General features: G+C 39.8%; 1 protein-coding gene across 2 annotated transcripts in view; it reads left to right on the forward strand.

Moving 5' to 3' along the window:
• Nucleotides 1–16,198, forward strand: part of dync1h1 (dynein, cytoplasmic 1, heavy chain 1) — a 75,130-nt gene that overhangs the window by 46,325 nt on the left and 12,607 nt on the right. For both annotated transcript variants that reach the window (XM_017475842.3, XM_017475841.3), the window contains exons 58-63: nucleotides 5,006–5,152; nucleotides 5,265–5,415; nucleotides 8,845–9,098; nucleotides 9,522–9,656; nucleotides 12,561–12,655; nucleotides 13,110–13,284. In XM_017475842.3, the coding sequence (XP_017331331.1) occupies nucleotides 5,006–5,152; nucleotides 5,265–5,415; nucleotides 8,845–9,098; nucleotides 9,522–9,656; nucleotides 12,561–12,655; nucleotides 13,110–13,284 (957 nt within the window). The remainder of the gene's footprint in view (nucleotides 1–5,005; nucleotides 5,153–5,264; nucleotides 5,416–8,844; nucleotides 9,099–9,521; nucleotides 9,657–12,560; nucleotides 12,656–13,109; nucleotides 13,285–16,198) is intronic.

Consider the following 16,198-nt stretch of genomic DNA (forward strand, 5'->3'; position numbering starts at 1 on the left):
CCGCAAGGTCCGCTGTTCAAGAAAGCACATATACATGCCCGTCTGAAGTTTGCCAGTGAACATCTGCATGGTTCAGAGGACAACTGGGTTTAAGTGTTGTGGTCAGATGAGACCAAAATGGAGCTCTTTGGCATCAACTCAACTCGCCGTGTTTGGAGGAGGAGGAATGCTGCCTATGACCCCAAGAACACCATCCCCACCGTCAAACATGGAGGTGGAAACATTATGCTTTGGGGGTGTTTTTCTGCTAAGGGGACAGGACAACTTCACCGCATCAAAGGGACGATGGTCGGGGCCATGTACCGTCAAATCTTGGGTGAGAACCTCCTTTCCTCAGCCAGGGCATTGAAAATGGGTCGTGGATGGGTATTCCAGCATGACAATGACCCAAAACACATGGCCAAGGCAACAAAGGAGTGGCTCAAGAAGAAACACATTAAGGTCCTGGAGTGGCCTAGCCAGTCTCCAGACCTTAATCCCATAGAAAATCTGTGGAGGGAGCTGAAGGTTCGAGTTGCCAAACGTCAGCCTCGAAGCCTTAATGACTTGGAGAAGATCTGCAAAGAGGAGTGAGACAAAATCGCTCCTGAGATGTGTGCAAACCTGGTGGCCAACTACAAGAAACGTCTGACCTCTGTGATTGCCAACAAGGGTTTTTCCACCAAGTACTAAGTCATCTTTTGCAGAGGGGTCAAATACTTATTTCCCTCATTAAAATGCAAATCAATTTATAACATTTTTGACATGCGTTTTTCTGGATTTTTGTTGTTGTTATTCTGTCTCTCACTGTTCAAATAAATCTACCATTAAAATTATAGACTGATCATTTCTTTGTCAGTGGGCAAACGTACAAAATCAGCAGGGGATCAAATACTTTTTTCCCTCACTGTATATTTTATATATATTTATTTTGTCAACTCATCTTTGTTTAAATCTTTCAGTGGTGTACTTGCACTTTAATTCGGGGGGGGGGGGGGATGATTGACTCGACGCCGAGTCAGAGCTTATAAACTGCAGTTTTGTCATCATATCACACAATAGACATCATCTTTACACGCAGCATGAAATCAATGTGTTTTCCCGCCCTCTTTTGATTGACAGGATATAATCGGCCCTGATCATCGGATGTTTTTAAACTGTCGGCCGATAGCAGGCAAAATAGCCTTTATCGGCCAACACATCCGTACATCTCTAATCCATACACACACACACTACAGTGCTGTTGATGTGTCTATTCTGATTGGCTGACAGATGTTCTGAGGTGTGTAATTATTTTTCAGTAAATGCACAGCTAAAGTAGTTCCAGTCAGGTCTTGACCACATTACAGTTCCATATCACTTCGCCAAGTTAACTGAAATGTTTGCCTACTGTCCAGCACAGCACAGAGTAAACAACAATCAAAATGCCAAATTTAGATTTTCCAGAAATATGTAAGGAATAATTGACAATGAACTATTAGAAAGATAATGCACACTCGAGGTGGTAATGCAGCTGAGAAGCGGGGGGGGGAGAGAGAGAGAGAGAGAGAATATATACACACATTATTTATATATATATAAATAGTGTGTGTGTGTCTCACAAAAGTGAGTGCACCCCTCACATTTTAAAAAATATTTATCTGTTCATGTGACAACACTGAGGAAATGACACTTTGCTACAATGTAAAGTAGTGAGTGTACAGCTTGTGTAACAGTGTAAATTTAGCTGTCCCCTCAAAATAACTCAACACACAGCCATTAATGTCTAAACCGCTGGCAACAAAAGTGAGTACACCCCTAAGTGAAAATGTCCAAATTGGGCCCAAAGTGTCAATATTTTGTGTGGCCACCATTCTTTTCCAGCACTGCCTTAACCCTCTTGGGGCATGGAGTTCACCAGAGCTTCACAGGTTGCCACTGGAGTCCTCTTCCACTCCTCCATGACGGCATCACGGAGCTGGTGCATGTTAGAGACCTTGTGCTCCTCCACCTTCCATTTGAGGATGCCCCACAGATGCTCAATAGGGTTTAGGTCTGGAGACATGCTTGGCCAGTCCATCACCTTCACCCTCAGGTTCTTTAGCAAGGCAGTGGTCATTATCATGCTTGAGTACTGTCCTGCGGCCCAGTCTCCGAAGGAAGATGGCTTCAGTATGTCACAGTACATGTTGGCATTCATGGTTCCCTCAATGAACTGTAGCTCCCCAGTGTCGCCATGCAGCCCCAGACCATGACACTCCCACCACCATGCTTCACTGTAGACAAGACACACTTGTCTTTGTACTCCTCACCTGGTTGCTGCCACACACGCTTGACACCATCTGAACCAAATAAGTTTATCTTGGTCTCATCAGACCACAGGACATGGTTCCAGTAATCCATGTCCTTAGTCTGCTTGTCTTCAGGAAACTGTTTGCAGGCTTTCTTGTGCATCATCTTTAGAAGAGGCTTCCTTCTGGGACAAAAGCCATGCAGACCAATTTGATGCATTGTGCAGCGTATGGTCTGAGCACTGACAGGCTGACCCCCCACCCCTTCAACCTCTCCAGCAATGCTGGCAGCACTCATACGTCTATTTCCCAAAGACAAACTCTGGATATGACGCCAAGCAAGTGCACTCGACTTCTTTGATCGACTGTGGCGAGGCCTGTTCTGAGTGGAACCTGTCCTCTTAAACCGCTGTATGGTCTTGGCCACTGTGCTGCAGCTCAGTGTCAGGGTCTTGGCAATCTTCTTATAGCCTAGGCCATCTTTATGTAGAGCAACAATTAATTTTTTCAGATTCTGAGAGTTCTTTGCCATGAGGTGCCATGTTGAACTTCCAGGGACCAGTATGAGGGAGTGTGAGAGCAATGACACCAAATTTAACACACTTGCTCCCCATTCACACCTGAGACCTTGTAACACTAACAAGTCACATGACACCGGAGAAGGAAAATGGCAAATTGGGCCAAATTTGGACATTTTCACTTAGGGGTGTACTCACTTTTGTTGCCAGCAGTTTAGACATTAATGTCTGTGTGTTGAGTTATTTTGAGGGGACAGCAAATTTACACTGTTACACAAGCTGTACACTCACTACTTTACATTGTAGCAAAGTGTCATTTCTTCAGTGTTGTCACAGGAAAAGATATAATCAAATATTTACAAATATGTGAGGGGTGTACTCACTTTTGTGAGATACAGTGTGTGTGTGTGTGTGTGTGTATAGTATAATATATTTTTTTATATATATATATATATATATATATATATATATATATATATATATATATATATATATATATATATATATATAATATTTAAATAAAATTATACAACACATTTTTTTTTGTGTGTACATAATTTTATTTTGCAACAAATGAAAAGTATGACTCCGAAAGCACTCATCCCTGCATGCAGCAAGTGTATGATACGGTCCTCAGAGGCTATGCAGATGATCAAGCAAAAATGTATGGGTATAATTTTCAAACATTATAGACACAGGTGAAAATAAACTACCCTTGTACGTAATGTGAAAAATGTCTAAAAGTTGTCCCGTGAAGCAGCCAAGAGACTCGAACCTCTGGTTTAAAGGGGTCATGTCATATGATTTTTAAATGTTAATTATGTTGTTTATTGGGTGAAATAACTTAGATTAACATGCTTTAATGTTCAAAAAACACATTATTTGTCAAATTATGTAGCTTATAGCAGTACCTCTATTTCTAGGCTGCCTAAAACGCTCCGATTTGTCCAAAGCCCCTCCTTTCGAAAAGCCCAGAGTACTCTGATTTTGCCAGCTGACTTTTTGCGTTGTTCTTGGCCAAAAGCCTTGCGTGTGTCCGGAAAAGTAATGCCCCTTAGCTTTAGCTTTAGCCTACAAAGCTTCTAAAGCAGTTCTAAGCTCTTAAGCAACATGTCGTCGGTTTTACTGTATCAGTTTGAGCCTGAGGCTGTTTCAGAAAATGCGGATGATCAAGTGGAAGCAAGTTTGTAAACATGACTTGAGCAGAACGTTTCATAGTGATTTTTTTTTTTTTTTTTTTTTTTTTTTTTTTGTAACTCTCGTCTTTCAGATTCGATTTAAATTCCTACCACGCCGGCCGGGCTAAGTATGCTCTAAACGGCTTGTTTGTACACATGGGTACTCATGCAATATATCTTTGGAAGGCTAAGATTCTTGTGATTCGATTGTATCTTGAAAGGGTTTATATCAATCACAACAGCAGCTACAATCAATGTCTGTCAGAGCACCAACATACAAACGCTAACCACTGAGGCAACTTAGCAAACTTTAGCTTGCACGTTAGCAGAGGTCTACAACTGAGCCACAACACAAAACTCTGCATTTGAACAGTCAGTAGCAGATACTTCATAAAAAAGAAGCGCAAAATTGTCCATTTTTCAGGAGTAGCCTTTGTGTGTAGCCTGCCTTGTACTCGCCCAGGTTCAGGAGGATGTCCTCTGTAAAATGCGCTGTGCACAAGCAAACGTTTGGTTCTACTGCTCAGGAAAAGCATTAGAAATAAAAAAGTAACCACTGATTTCGTCCATTTTCAGAAGGCTAAACAAAGATGTTTTGCTTTTGCACCGAAACAGTGTCTCCATGACATTTTCACTTAGTCATTATGGGTGATGAAGTGTAGCTTGATGGGTAAAAATGGCAGTTATATCTATTCAAAATCAAATCCACAACATGAAGTATGCAACAAGTAAAGGAGTCTGAATACTTTCTGAATCCAATGTACGGTATAATTATTAATACACACCTTTTATGGGTCTCTGTTAGTGCACTGTGCTTCAGCTTCATTAAAATTAATTAAACAGCATTCCATACAGTTCCTGGATATGTGACTGGTAAATCAGCATAATTTATTTACTTTATTTAAAAATTAAAATTTCTAAATTATTTATTTGTTATAATAGGACTAAATGCACTTGAGTAATTGTCAATATTCCTGGGTGCAGCACCCAAGTATTCCTTGCGTGTGGGGAAACACTGTACAAGATGCCTTCCGATCCAACTTTTCTCCCTACCTTTCAGGATGTGGAGAGCTACGACCCCATCCTAAACCCCGTGCTCAATAGAGAGGTTCGCAGAACTGGTGGAAGAGTCCTCATCACCCTAGGAGACCAGGATATTGACTTATCTCCTTCCTTTGTAATCTTCCTTTCCACCCGAGACCCAACGGCAAGTGCACACTCCCCGTCCTCCATTTTATCTCCACGGTGTGCATTACTGTACATGTATGTCAACCTTTCTCTACAGCTCATATGATGATTTCTAATCAATTTTCTAACAGGTGGAATTCCCACCAGACCTTTGCTCACGTGTTACATTTGTAAACTTCACGGTGACCAGAAGCAGTCTGCAAAGTCAGTGCCTCAATGAGGTGCTGAAGGCTGAGCGACCAGATGTGGATGAGAAGCGCTCTGACCTTCTCAAACTGCAAGGTAAGAAATATCACTGGGAAGCCCTTGGCACCTCACAATTCTGTCTTTAATTATGGGTCCCAAGATGTTAATCTCTCTATGCATTTAGACATTCTCAGTTCTGTAGCCTATGTTGCTGTTTTCAATATGGCAAGTATAATTTAGTATGTTGAATGGGGTTGAAATCAACTTTCTTCCTGTAAATTGAAGATGGTGAATTATGTTGATCCTGTTAGAGGTGGGTGATCTGCCAATCATGATCCACAATGATATTTTTCATGTTGCAAGTTATTGAACAGGATGACCAAACTAATTCCCCTTTTAATGAGAGGTTAGCTCTACAAAGAAACATAACCTCAAAGAAGCAAATAACAGAAACCACTTAGGCTAAAATACCTCTTCAAACAAAACTTAATAAACAAGATGTAAACTGTAACAACTATTTCTAAAATTAAAACAATTATGTACAGTCATGAGAAAAACAAAGTACACCCTCCTTCAATTTGATCTTCTTATTTATCAGGCCTAAATAACAATTGTGTGGTCCTCACTAACTTTTATATAAACAAACAAATAACCTCAGGTGACCACAAAAAACTGATTTAAATACGTAGTTATTTTTCCCCAAAAAGAACATTCAGAAAGTAGATGGGGGGGGCAAGTAAACATTTTCAGTTATTAGCTAGGCACCACTGAGCTAGGATGTCCACCTGCTTCAGACAGACTTGCTCGGCACTGTTCTTGATCAGACCATTCATGCGTAATCAGCAAGTTTAATGATGGAGTTAGAATTGTTTGTGATGACAGTCATGGGTATTGGAACACTGGCTATCGCAGCAAGCCTAATTGAAATGCATCTCTATACTGTCACTTGGCATCCTTGATGGTTTTCCTTAGTTGATAGGATGCCAATTTATAATCCAACGTGTCCCTTGATATGAGTGCTGTGTTGTAGGTGGTGGTCTGCACATACACGTTCTGCAGGGCATTTCAGACCAAGGTTTCTGGTTTGGAAAGTTTTCAACACTTGCCAAGGGCATTATTTATTGAGCTCGTGTGTTGATAAAGCTCACCACAACAGTCATGTACTCGTTTATGTCAGACAAGGTCAGCCTCTCCCAGTCAACGCCACTGAGCACAGACTGCGGCGTGACTTCTGATTGGCCCATCCAGCACTTGACCCCTTTTGTCAACAGGGCTTCCTGTTCAATGTTGTGTTTATATTTTGGTAACATAAAGATGGCAGCATTAGGTCTGTCACGATAACTACTTTTGTTGAACCATATATTGTCCCAGAAATAATTGCGATAAACAATATTATTGTAATTTTAAGACCTTTTTATCAGTCCCTCCAGGATTTTGCGATCATAGAAATTTATGCAAAATCAAGCGCAAACTGCAGTATTTGGGAGAAGCTTGCAATTTTTCAAAATTCCACATATTTGGTCCAAGACACGTCATGTGACGTCATCACAACGCGCATTCATTCAGAGCCCTCTTCGATTCACATGCATCAAACATGAGTATAGCTAAAAGGTCTCATTTACCAACAAACATCACTGTGAAAGACTGCAACACAATTTTATGTAATTGCAGTTTCGCCAATTCAAGTAGTTTCAATTTTAAAAAAATAAATAAAAGCACAAAAAGTGCCGCAAATGTAGAAAAAAGCTAAATCAAGCCTTTTTGGCCGCAACAATTAAAAAAAAAAAAAAAAAAAAAAAAAAAAAACTACGAAACAGTATGAAATCCTATATGGACTGATTTTATCCCAATGATATAATGACAATATATCATAGTAATGCAAGTACACCCTTTCAAAGAGCAATCAACTTGAATATTCTTAAGAATATTCAAACATTGGAATTGGAAAGTCAAAAAATAGTTTTTGTGTTCTGACGAAAAGATCCTTTAAATTTAGTCAGTATTTCGTCATGTCACTTATTAATTTTAGTCAATTTAACGCTGATTAAAATGGCATAAATTATTGGTCAATGACATTTTAGTTGACGGGAAAATGCAAAAATTAAACCAAATATTCACACACTTTGTTTACTTAAGCTTATATGTATCAACAAAAACATGTGAAAACTGCCCTTGGTGTGAAAACCTAATCTCTTGAAATATTACAGTGAGTATGCTTGCGTTACAATATTGTGAATTCTTTGTTGTTGATTCTTTATTCATTGGCAGTGTTTTAGTGCGTTGTTATGGGAAAGAGCATATTTACAATGTGACTTACTTGCGTTAGTCAGATAGTGACTAACAGATAGCGTAAGATAGTGTAAAAGTAAAGGAAAGTTTATTATGGTTTAATATGAAGTCTGTTTGTTGAACTAGTATACGGTTCAAAGGAGACCCGAGTGCAAAACTGTATGTGGTGATTGTAGTCCCAGGGCCAAAGTAGCAACCGTAGTCCCAGCAACTACAGTGAGAATGTCCATGTGGAATTGGACTTGAGAGCTCCATCCAGAGGTAGGGCATCCGAATGGATCAGGCAGGTATGGAGAGCAGAAAGGATCAGGATCTCTGTTATCTCCATAAAATCATGCGTGGCTCGACAGAAGGGGAGAGGGAGGTAAAGAGAGGGAGAGATTGTTAGGTAAGACTGTGCTTTACATTTATTCATTTAGCAGATGCTTTTATCCAAAGCGACTTACAAATGAGAAAATACAAGCAAAGCGATATATCAAGCAGAGAACAATACAAGTAGTGCTACCATACAAGATCCATTAATTGAGTTCCAGAAGAAGCAAAGTGTGCAGAGTAGAGATGTAAGTGCAATATTTTATTTATTTATTTATTTTTAATGAGTTGGTTAGGTGTTTACGGAAGAGGTGGGTCTTTAGCTGTTTTTTGAAGATGGTGGTGATTTGTGTATAGGAAAGTCTATTCATGAGTAAACAAATATGTTTTAAGCTTAGATTTAAACACTGAGACTGTGTCTGCGTCCCAAACACTTATTGGAAGGCTATTCTATAACTGTGGGGCTTTGTAAGAGAAATCTTTTCCCCCTGCTGTAGCCTTCGCTATTCGAGGTACTGTCGAATAGCCTGCACCTCTAAGCAGGAGTGGCGGATCATAGAAAACCAAAAGTTTGCTTAGATATTGTGGTGCAAGACCATTTAGTGCTTTGTAGGTCAATAATAGTATTTTATGAATGTATTCTGGTTCCCTATCCCTAATCAAAAAAGACTACCTTTCTAATCTAAAACTTATATTTAAAAAAAATAAAAATAAAAATAGAAATGTTATTAATAATGGAAATAAATTCATTCTTGAATGAACAGACTGGCAGGAATGATTCAGCGGTAAAGCAGTTATCAGTTATTGTATTGTTTGTATATGCCCGTACTATTAAGAGCTGAATTACTAACTGAATTCTGATTAGACTGAAAAGTTCCAGACATTGTAATATGAAATTTCAGAATTGAATCTGATCATTTTCAGGTGAGTTCCAGCTGCGTTTGCGTCAGTTGGAGAAGTCCCTCCTGCAGGCACTAAACGAGGTCAAGGGTCGAATACTAGACGATGACACAATCATCACTACACTGGAGAACCTGAAGAAAGAGGCGGCAGAGGTGACCAGGAAAGTGGAAGAGACCGACATAGTCATGCAGGAAGTGGAAACTGTGTCTCAGCAGTATCTGTCGCTGTCCTCTGCTTGCAGCAGCATCTACTTCACCATGGAGTCTCTCAACCAGGTCTGACTGCAGATCTCAGCTTGGCAGTTTGTTTATTGCAGAAGCTAAATAAGAGATGGCAGATGGTGCTACTTTGGATTGTAGTAGTCCTGTAGAATACATTAATAGTACACATTAATGTTTATTATTGCTGAAAGAGTTCCGGAAACTTAAAGGGCATGCTATTGATCATAAGTATGTTACCAAAGACTTTGTTGGTAGGGTTGCTCCGATCAGGATTTTTCAGCCGATACTGATTTCTTGTCATAACATGATCGGCCAATCCCAATCGTTCAAGCTTTATATGTGATATGTAAGCTTTCTGTTGACCGTAATTGTTAACCTCCCAATATTCCATATGTCCATAGCCTGTCTAATAGTCAAGGGCACTTTTGGGTTGAATAATCATGCAAAATTAAGAATGACAGCTTTTCCCTTTTGCAGATGCACTTCCTTTATCAGTACTCCCTCCACTTTTTCCTGGACATCTACCACACTGTGCTGTATGAGAACGTAAACTTGAAGAGTGTGAGTGACCACATGCAGCGATTGTCCCTCATCACCAAGGACTTGTTCCAGGTAAGAAACTGTTCAGAAGAGATGTGGTTAAGTGGGTTTTTGTCATTCCTCTGTATAGCTTGTATACATTGGAACGAAATAACGTTTCTTCAGGACCATTTTGCAACACTACAGTACACAGGACTATTTACAGGTGCATCTCAAAGAATTAGAATATCGTGGAAATAATTAATTTCATTCAAAAAGGCTTGAAATATTTCACATTAGGTGTAATGAATCTAGAATATATGAAAATTCCACTTTTTAATTAAATTACGGGGAAAAAAATTTCCGCAATACTCATTTGAGATGTACCTGTAAAGTGCAATACACTAGTGTGAGACGAGTGCAAAACAATGAATACACAAGACAATAAATATATAGAGCATGTACTGTAAACTGTAAACTATTATGTAATGTGGCAGCGCAAGTACAGCTGCAATACCGGCAACAAAAATGAGTTCCATAATATAAAGTGACTGATGCAGCTCGGTAAAGTGCAGGTGTGCTGTAGCATGAAGTCTTGCAGTGGTAAGAGTATTACTGGGTTAGGTGTTTGACTAGCCCAGGTGAGTGTTAGGAGGCAACAGGGTATTGAGTAATCTGACTGCCTCAGGAAAGAAACTGTTGTAGAGTCTGCTGGTGATGGCATGGATGCTCCTGTACCTTTGCAAGATGGCAGGAGGGTGATTAGTCCGTGAGTGGGATCGTCCGCAATACTGGTGGCTTTTCGGATGCAGTGGTTGAAAGAGGTGTCTGTGGGTGGGGAGAACCCGATGATCTTTTCAGCTGTTTTCACAGTTCTCTGTATGGTCTTGCGGTTGGAGGCTGTGCAGTTCCCATACCACACCATGAGACAGCTGGTCAGGATGCTCTCTGTTGTCCCTCTGTAGAAGGAAGTGCGGATAGGAGGGGGAGGTTTGGCTCTCTTCAGCCTCCGATGGAAGTGGAGGCACTGCTGCGTCTTCTTGACTAGGCAGGAGGTGTTGAGATTCCAGGAGAGGTCCACAGTCATGTGCACACCAAGAAATTTGGAGCTTTTGACTAGGGATGCACCGAATGTTCGGCGGCCGAAATAAAAGTTTTTTTTAAAAAAGCCCTTTCGGTGTTCGGCCGAATAAATTTGACCGAACAATGACATGTTTGATGACGTGACCAAATAGCCTAGCAACCAAAGTGAGACGAATGTCACGACCTCCACTTCTGGCAGCGTGCTCCAAGAGATGTGAGGGTGCGAGCATGCATGAATGCTCTGCGAGCGCATGCTCTATGGATGTTGACAACCGTGACATTGTTTACTCTGGACACGTGCGTTTGTTTTGTTTCTGTTCCGGAGTATTCTGTCACGTCGCGAGACGTAAGGGAGTAGAGTACGGAAGCAGGTAAAGACGTATTTATTTAAGGGCAGGCAGACAAATCGTAATCCAAAAAACATAGTCAAGACAGGCAAAGGGTCGGGCGATCGGCAATCAGGCATAAATGGGGCAAAGCAGGAACTGAAGTCGTGGTCACAGAAAACAGGGTCAGAACACAAAACAAGAAACATGAAGTAGTACTATGGACTGGGAGTGGAAAAACCAGCGGGGACTAAATGAAATAATCTATAGTTTAAACTAACTAAATCGGTCAAGGAACATAACATTAACAACGTATCTATCTATACTATATCTACTCTAATACTCCACAAGGTGTAAAAGGAAGCAAGCGGTATATATGCCGAATATAATCAGCCGTATAGAACCGAATACAACCATTTTTTTGCACTCTTGTCAATGCACTTTTTAGTTGTAGTCTACAGAGTGTTACATTCTTTCAGCAGTCAGTTATAGGCCTAAGATAGGCTATTCAAGATGGGCTCAAAGATGACCACATAAAAATATTTTTATTTTACTCATTTATTTATTTAAAGTTATATTGTGCCTTGTTGGTAGCCTATGTCTGCTGGAATGAAAAAAAATGTTCAGTGTTAAATAAATATTTTGAAATTGTAGTTTTTGTAATAGATTTTTTTCTTTGAAAAGCAAGACAAAATAGTAAAAAGCACATTTTGACTATTTAATTTATGCAATGGTGAAAAAAAAAAAAAGGCAAAATACATGGAAAAAACGCAAAAAACGTGTTCGGTCTTCGGCCGAGTTTTTCATTATATTCGGTTTCGGCTTCAGCCAAGAATTCTCATTTTGTTGCATCCCTACTTTTTGACTCTCTTCATAGTTCGTTGATGTGCAGTAGCGAGTAGTCCACTTGGGTTCGCAACGGCATTCCTGCACCATTTGTTGTTTATGTAAACACGCAGACCACCACCGCAAGTCTTACTGGACAGTGCTGCTCTCCTGTCATTGTGATGTGCGGTTAGCCTGGCTGTTGTTGAGCCTTGTTTCTGTAAAAATGTAAACACTGCAGTCCCTGATTTCATGTTGGGTAGTTACTGCAGTATTTTACATTTTTAGCTAACTAGCTGTAGACTGAATAAGTCCACTTTATTATCGAGAGCAAAATTGGAGAGGAGAATGGATGGTAGAGCTCTATGGCTAGGGTTAGCCTAGTAGCATGGATGCCGGCTTGCTTTCTACACCTCCGCTTCCTTGCATGCCATTTCTGGCACCTTATCTTCCGGTCAGCGGCATCAGGAAATACCACGGTCCCAGTGCCTGGTTCATGTAGTAGCCCAAGGTCACGTAGCTCATCTCACAGTCCATAGTTTATTCCTAAAGAGCTTTGTGATTCAATGTTCAGCAGAGTTTGGCGATGACAGACATGTACAACGTTGTTTCCGATCTGTTTAAAAGTTTCCCAATTGGTGTAAGCTGCAAGTAGCATGCACATATTAATGGAACTGAAGTGGCCGCTGCATGCTATCGCGCTGCCATCTTGGATCGGTCATTTTATACCGTTTTTGAACTAATATCTGTGGCTTTTTCCCAGGTTGCTTTTAACAGAGTGGCTCGAGGCATGCTCCACCAGGACCACATCACTTTTGCCATGCTGCTGGCCAGGATAAACCTGAAAGGAATAACCAGGTAACCAATGTATTGGACATATGCATATTACCCTCGCTTTTGTTTGTGATTATACTCAAATATGTCACTTGTCTGTTGCTATAAGGGTAACATAAAGTAACATGACTGTAATAAATAGGTTCCCAATCCTGATTCTGCAGTATCCCTGGTCTTGCACCTGTTTTGATCCAAGCACACCTGATTTCTGGTTAAATAGTGGGTTCCATAATAATTAAAAATTAAAGTTTACAATTTTCCTTTTTGTAGTAAAAGTACTACAAAAAGGAAAATTGTAAACTTTAATTTTTAATTATTACAAACCAGTAACACCCAAGAATAAGCAGTTCCTTAGCTTTCATTTTTCTTTGTTTTGTTTGTCAACATCAGTGATATGGAACCAGTTTGGATTTTACACTAGACATGGCCAAAATAAGGGAGTGCAAAGGCACCTCATGAATTTCCTGTTGCATTTCAGTGAACCATCCTATGACCCAGAGTTCCAGCACTTCCTGCGTGAGAAGGAAATTGTCCTGACTGGCACAACTGTGCCTAAGGTGAAGGGCCTGACCACAGAGCAGAGCGAGGCCATGGTGCGCCTTAGCCACCTACCTGCTTTCAGAGACCTCGTGGTTAAAGTACAGGCTGATGAGGTGAGTCAGATTAAGGAGCAATGAAAGACACAAACTTTAATGATTGAACAGTCAGGTCAATATATATTTGGACAGTTATTTTAGCTGTCTACCACAGTATCAGTCTTCGTGAATCCTTAAGTCTTAAAATGTCTTGAATTCCTTAATGTCAAAATAAGGCCTTAATTAGCATAAAAATGTCTTATAGTGCCCTCCACTAATATTGGCACCCTTGGTAAATATGAGCAAAGAAAGCTGTGAAAAATTATTTTGTTAAAAAAAAAAAAAATTCACAAACATACTCTGCTCTCATGAATATCAAACAATTGCAAACACAACACAGGTTTATCAAAAAAGAAAAATCTTTGTTAAATATAGGTGTGCAACAATTATTGGCACCTGTATGAATTCAGATGAGAAAAATATATTTGAAGTATATTCGCATTGATAATTTTTTTTAGTATACCTGGGTGACTAGGAACAGAAAATTGTTCAACCATGACTTCCTGTTTCACAGGGAGTGAGGTGTATGAGGTAACACCATAGGCCAAATTCCCTTAGTCATTCATAACAATGGGTTAGACCAAGGAATATATCTGATGTGCAGCAAAAGGTTGTTGAGCTTCACAAAATGGGAAGTGGCTATAAGAACATAGCAAAAGCATTGAAAATGCCCATTTCCACCATCAGCGTAATAATTTTAAGTTCCAGTCAACTGGAAATGTTATGAATCAACTTGGAATTGGATGAGTGTCTATATTGTCTCAATGCACTGTGAATAGGATGGTTTGAGTGGTCAAAAAATCTCTGCGGATCACAGCTGGAGAATTGCAGAAATTAGTTGCGTCTTGGGGTCAGAAAGTCTCCAAAACTACAATCCAAAGTCATCTACATCACCACAAGTTGTTTGGGGGGGGTGGGGGGTTCAAGAAAAAAAAGGTCTCATCCAAAAACAATCTCAAGCGTCTTCATTTTGCCAGACACTAATGGAACTTCAAATGGGATCGGGTTCTATGGTCAGATGAAACCAAAATGGAGCTTTTTGGCAATAAACACCAGAGGTGGTTTTGGTGCACACACAGAGGTAGCCATATGGAAAAGTACATCATGCCCACGGTTAAATATGGTTGTGGCTCTTTAATGTTTTGGGGCTGTTTTTCTGCCAGAGGACCTGGACATTTTGTTAGGATACATGACATCATGGACTATCAAATATCAACAGATATTAAATGAAAACCTGACTGCCTCTGCCAGGAAGCTTAAAATGGGCTGTAGTTGGATCTTCTAGCAGAACAATCAACACAAAAATGGTTTACTGACCACAAAATCAACGACCTGTCATTGTTTGAGCAAATGGTTCTGCAAAAAGGATATTTGCTACGCTCTCCCATATACCTCTATAGAAGTTTACCCAGAAATGGAGGTATATGCATGAACACAACCCATTATAGCTGATCTATTGTGTGGCATGATTGAAGTGACATGCAGGTCTTAGCATTTTTTGGGAATGTTTTGAATATGGTATTAAAAAGTATTACATTTGAAATGCTGATACTTGCAGATACCCTGAATATACGGGAGTTGAAATTAAATCAAAGTGCAGACTTTAATTTGACGATATTTACATCCAAAAAGGATTAACGGAGTAGGAAATACAGGACTTTTTACATAATAATGTGAAAAAATAAGTAAACGTTGGACAAGCAAACGTTTGATTATCTTTGAAACTGTGCCTGTTAATGAAGTTGATGTACTTGAACAAAACCACAAGAAACATTTTGCTTTTTTTTAACCATTTATTAAACAGAGTTGTCAATGTTGTTTTTCTGTGGAAAAAGTACACCCATGGCCTCAGAAGCTAGCATTGCCCCCTTTAGCAGAAATCACTTCTTGTATGTGTTTTGCATAATTGTCCTCCAGACTTTCTGAAATTTTTTTTTACAACTCTTCCATACAATATTCTTTCAGTTGCAGGATGTTTGAAGTTTTTCTTGCATGTACTGCCTGTTTCAAAACCCCCCACAACATTTCAATGGGATTAATTGAATGGGCTTTGACTAGGCCATTCCATAACCACCCATTTCTTCTTTTTGAGCCATTCCTTGGTGGATTTGCTAGTGTGCTTAAGATCATTATCCTGTTGAAAGGTCCACTTTCGGTTCAACTTTTGGATGGATGGCCTCTGGTTATCTTCAAGCACCAAATTTGTGAAATCTCCTAATTGTAGAAGCATGCACTTTGATACAAACAGCTGCAGGACGTACTAGCAGATCCTGTGATGAAATGTTGGGGTTCTTGGACACTTCTTTTTGCATTGGACAGTCTGCTGAATTTGCTGGAAAAATTGGCAGTAGTTTGAAATCTGTGCCACTTGTAGATTCTTTTCCTTACAGTGGAATGATCATTTCAAGTAATTTGGAGATCTTTTTAAATCCCTTGCCAGACTCATAGGCATCTACAACCTTTTTCTGAAGGCCTTACAGAACTCTTTAGATCTTGGCATGATGACACCACACACCTCAATAGCAAAGGGAACACTAGATATGAGAGGGGTCTAAATAAGACAGGTTCCACCTGCAATCCCTAAGCAGGTTCTGATCACGGGCACCCAATCTTGAACACCTGATTCAAATTATATGGATTTGAAGGCGTGATAAATGTATGGGTGTACTTACTTTTTCCATGTGACTGATCTGTTGTGAAAATTACTACAAAATGCCAATGTTGTTATTTGATAGTGTATCAACTTTGTTAATAGGCATTGTTTCAAAAGGGATCAAATGTTTGCTTGTCCAAATATGTCCAAAAAAGCAACAGTTTCCATGGGGTGTACTTAATTTTTCAAAAGACTGTTTATTAAGTGACCAAAAGTAATTGGACAATTGGCTGCTTGGCTGTTCCATGGCCAGGTGTGTATTTCCTCATTGTTTTCCTT

This window comes from Ictalurus punctatus, chromosome 9, assembly GCF_001660625.3.
Source record: "Ictalurus punctatus breed USDA103 chromosome 9, Coco_2.0, whole genome shotgun sequence".
Lineage (NCBI taxonomy): Eukaryota > Metazoa > Chordata > Actinopteri > Siluriformes > Ictaluridae > Ictalurus > Ictalurus punctatus.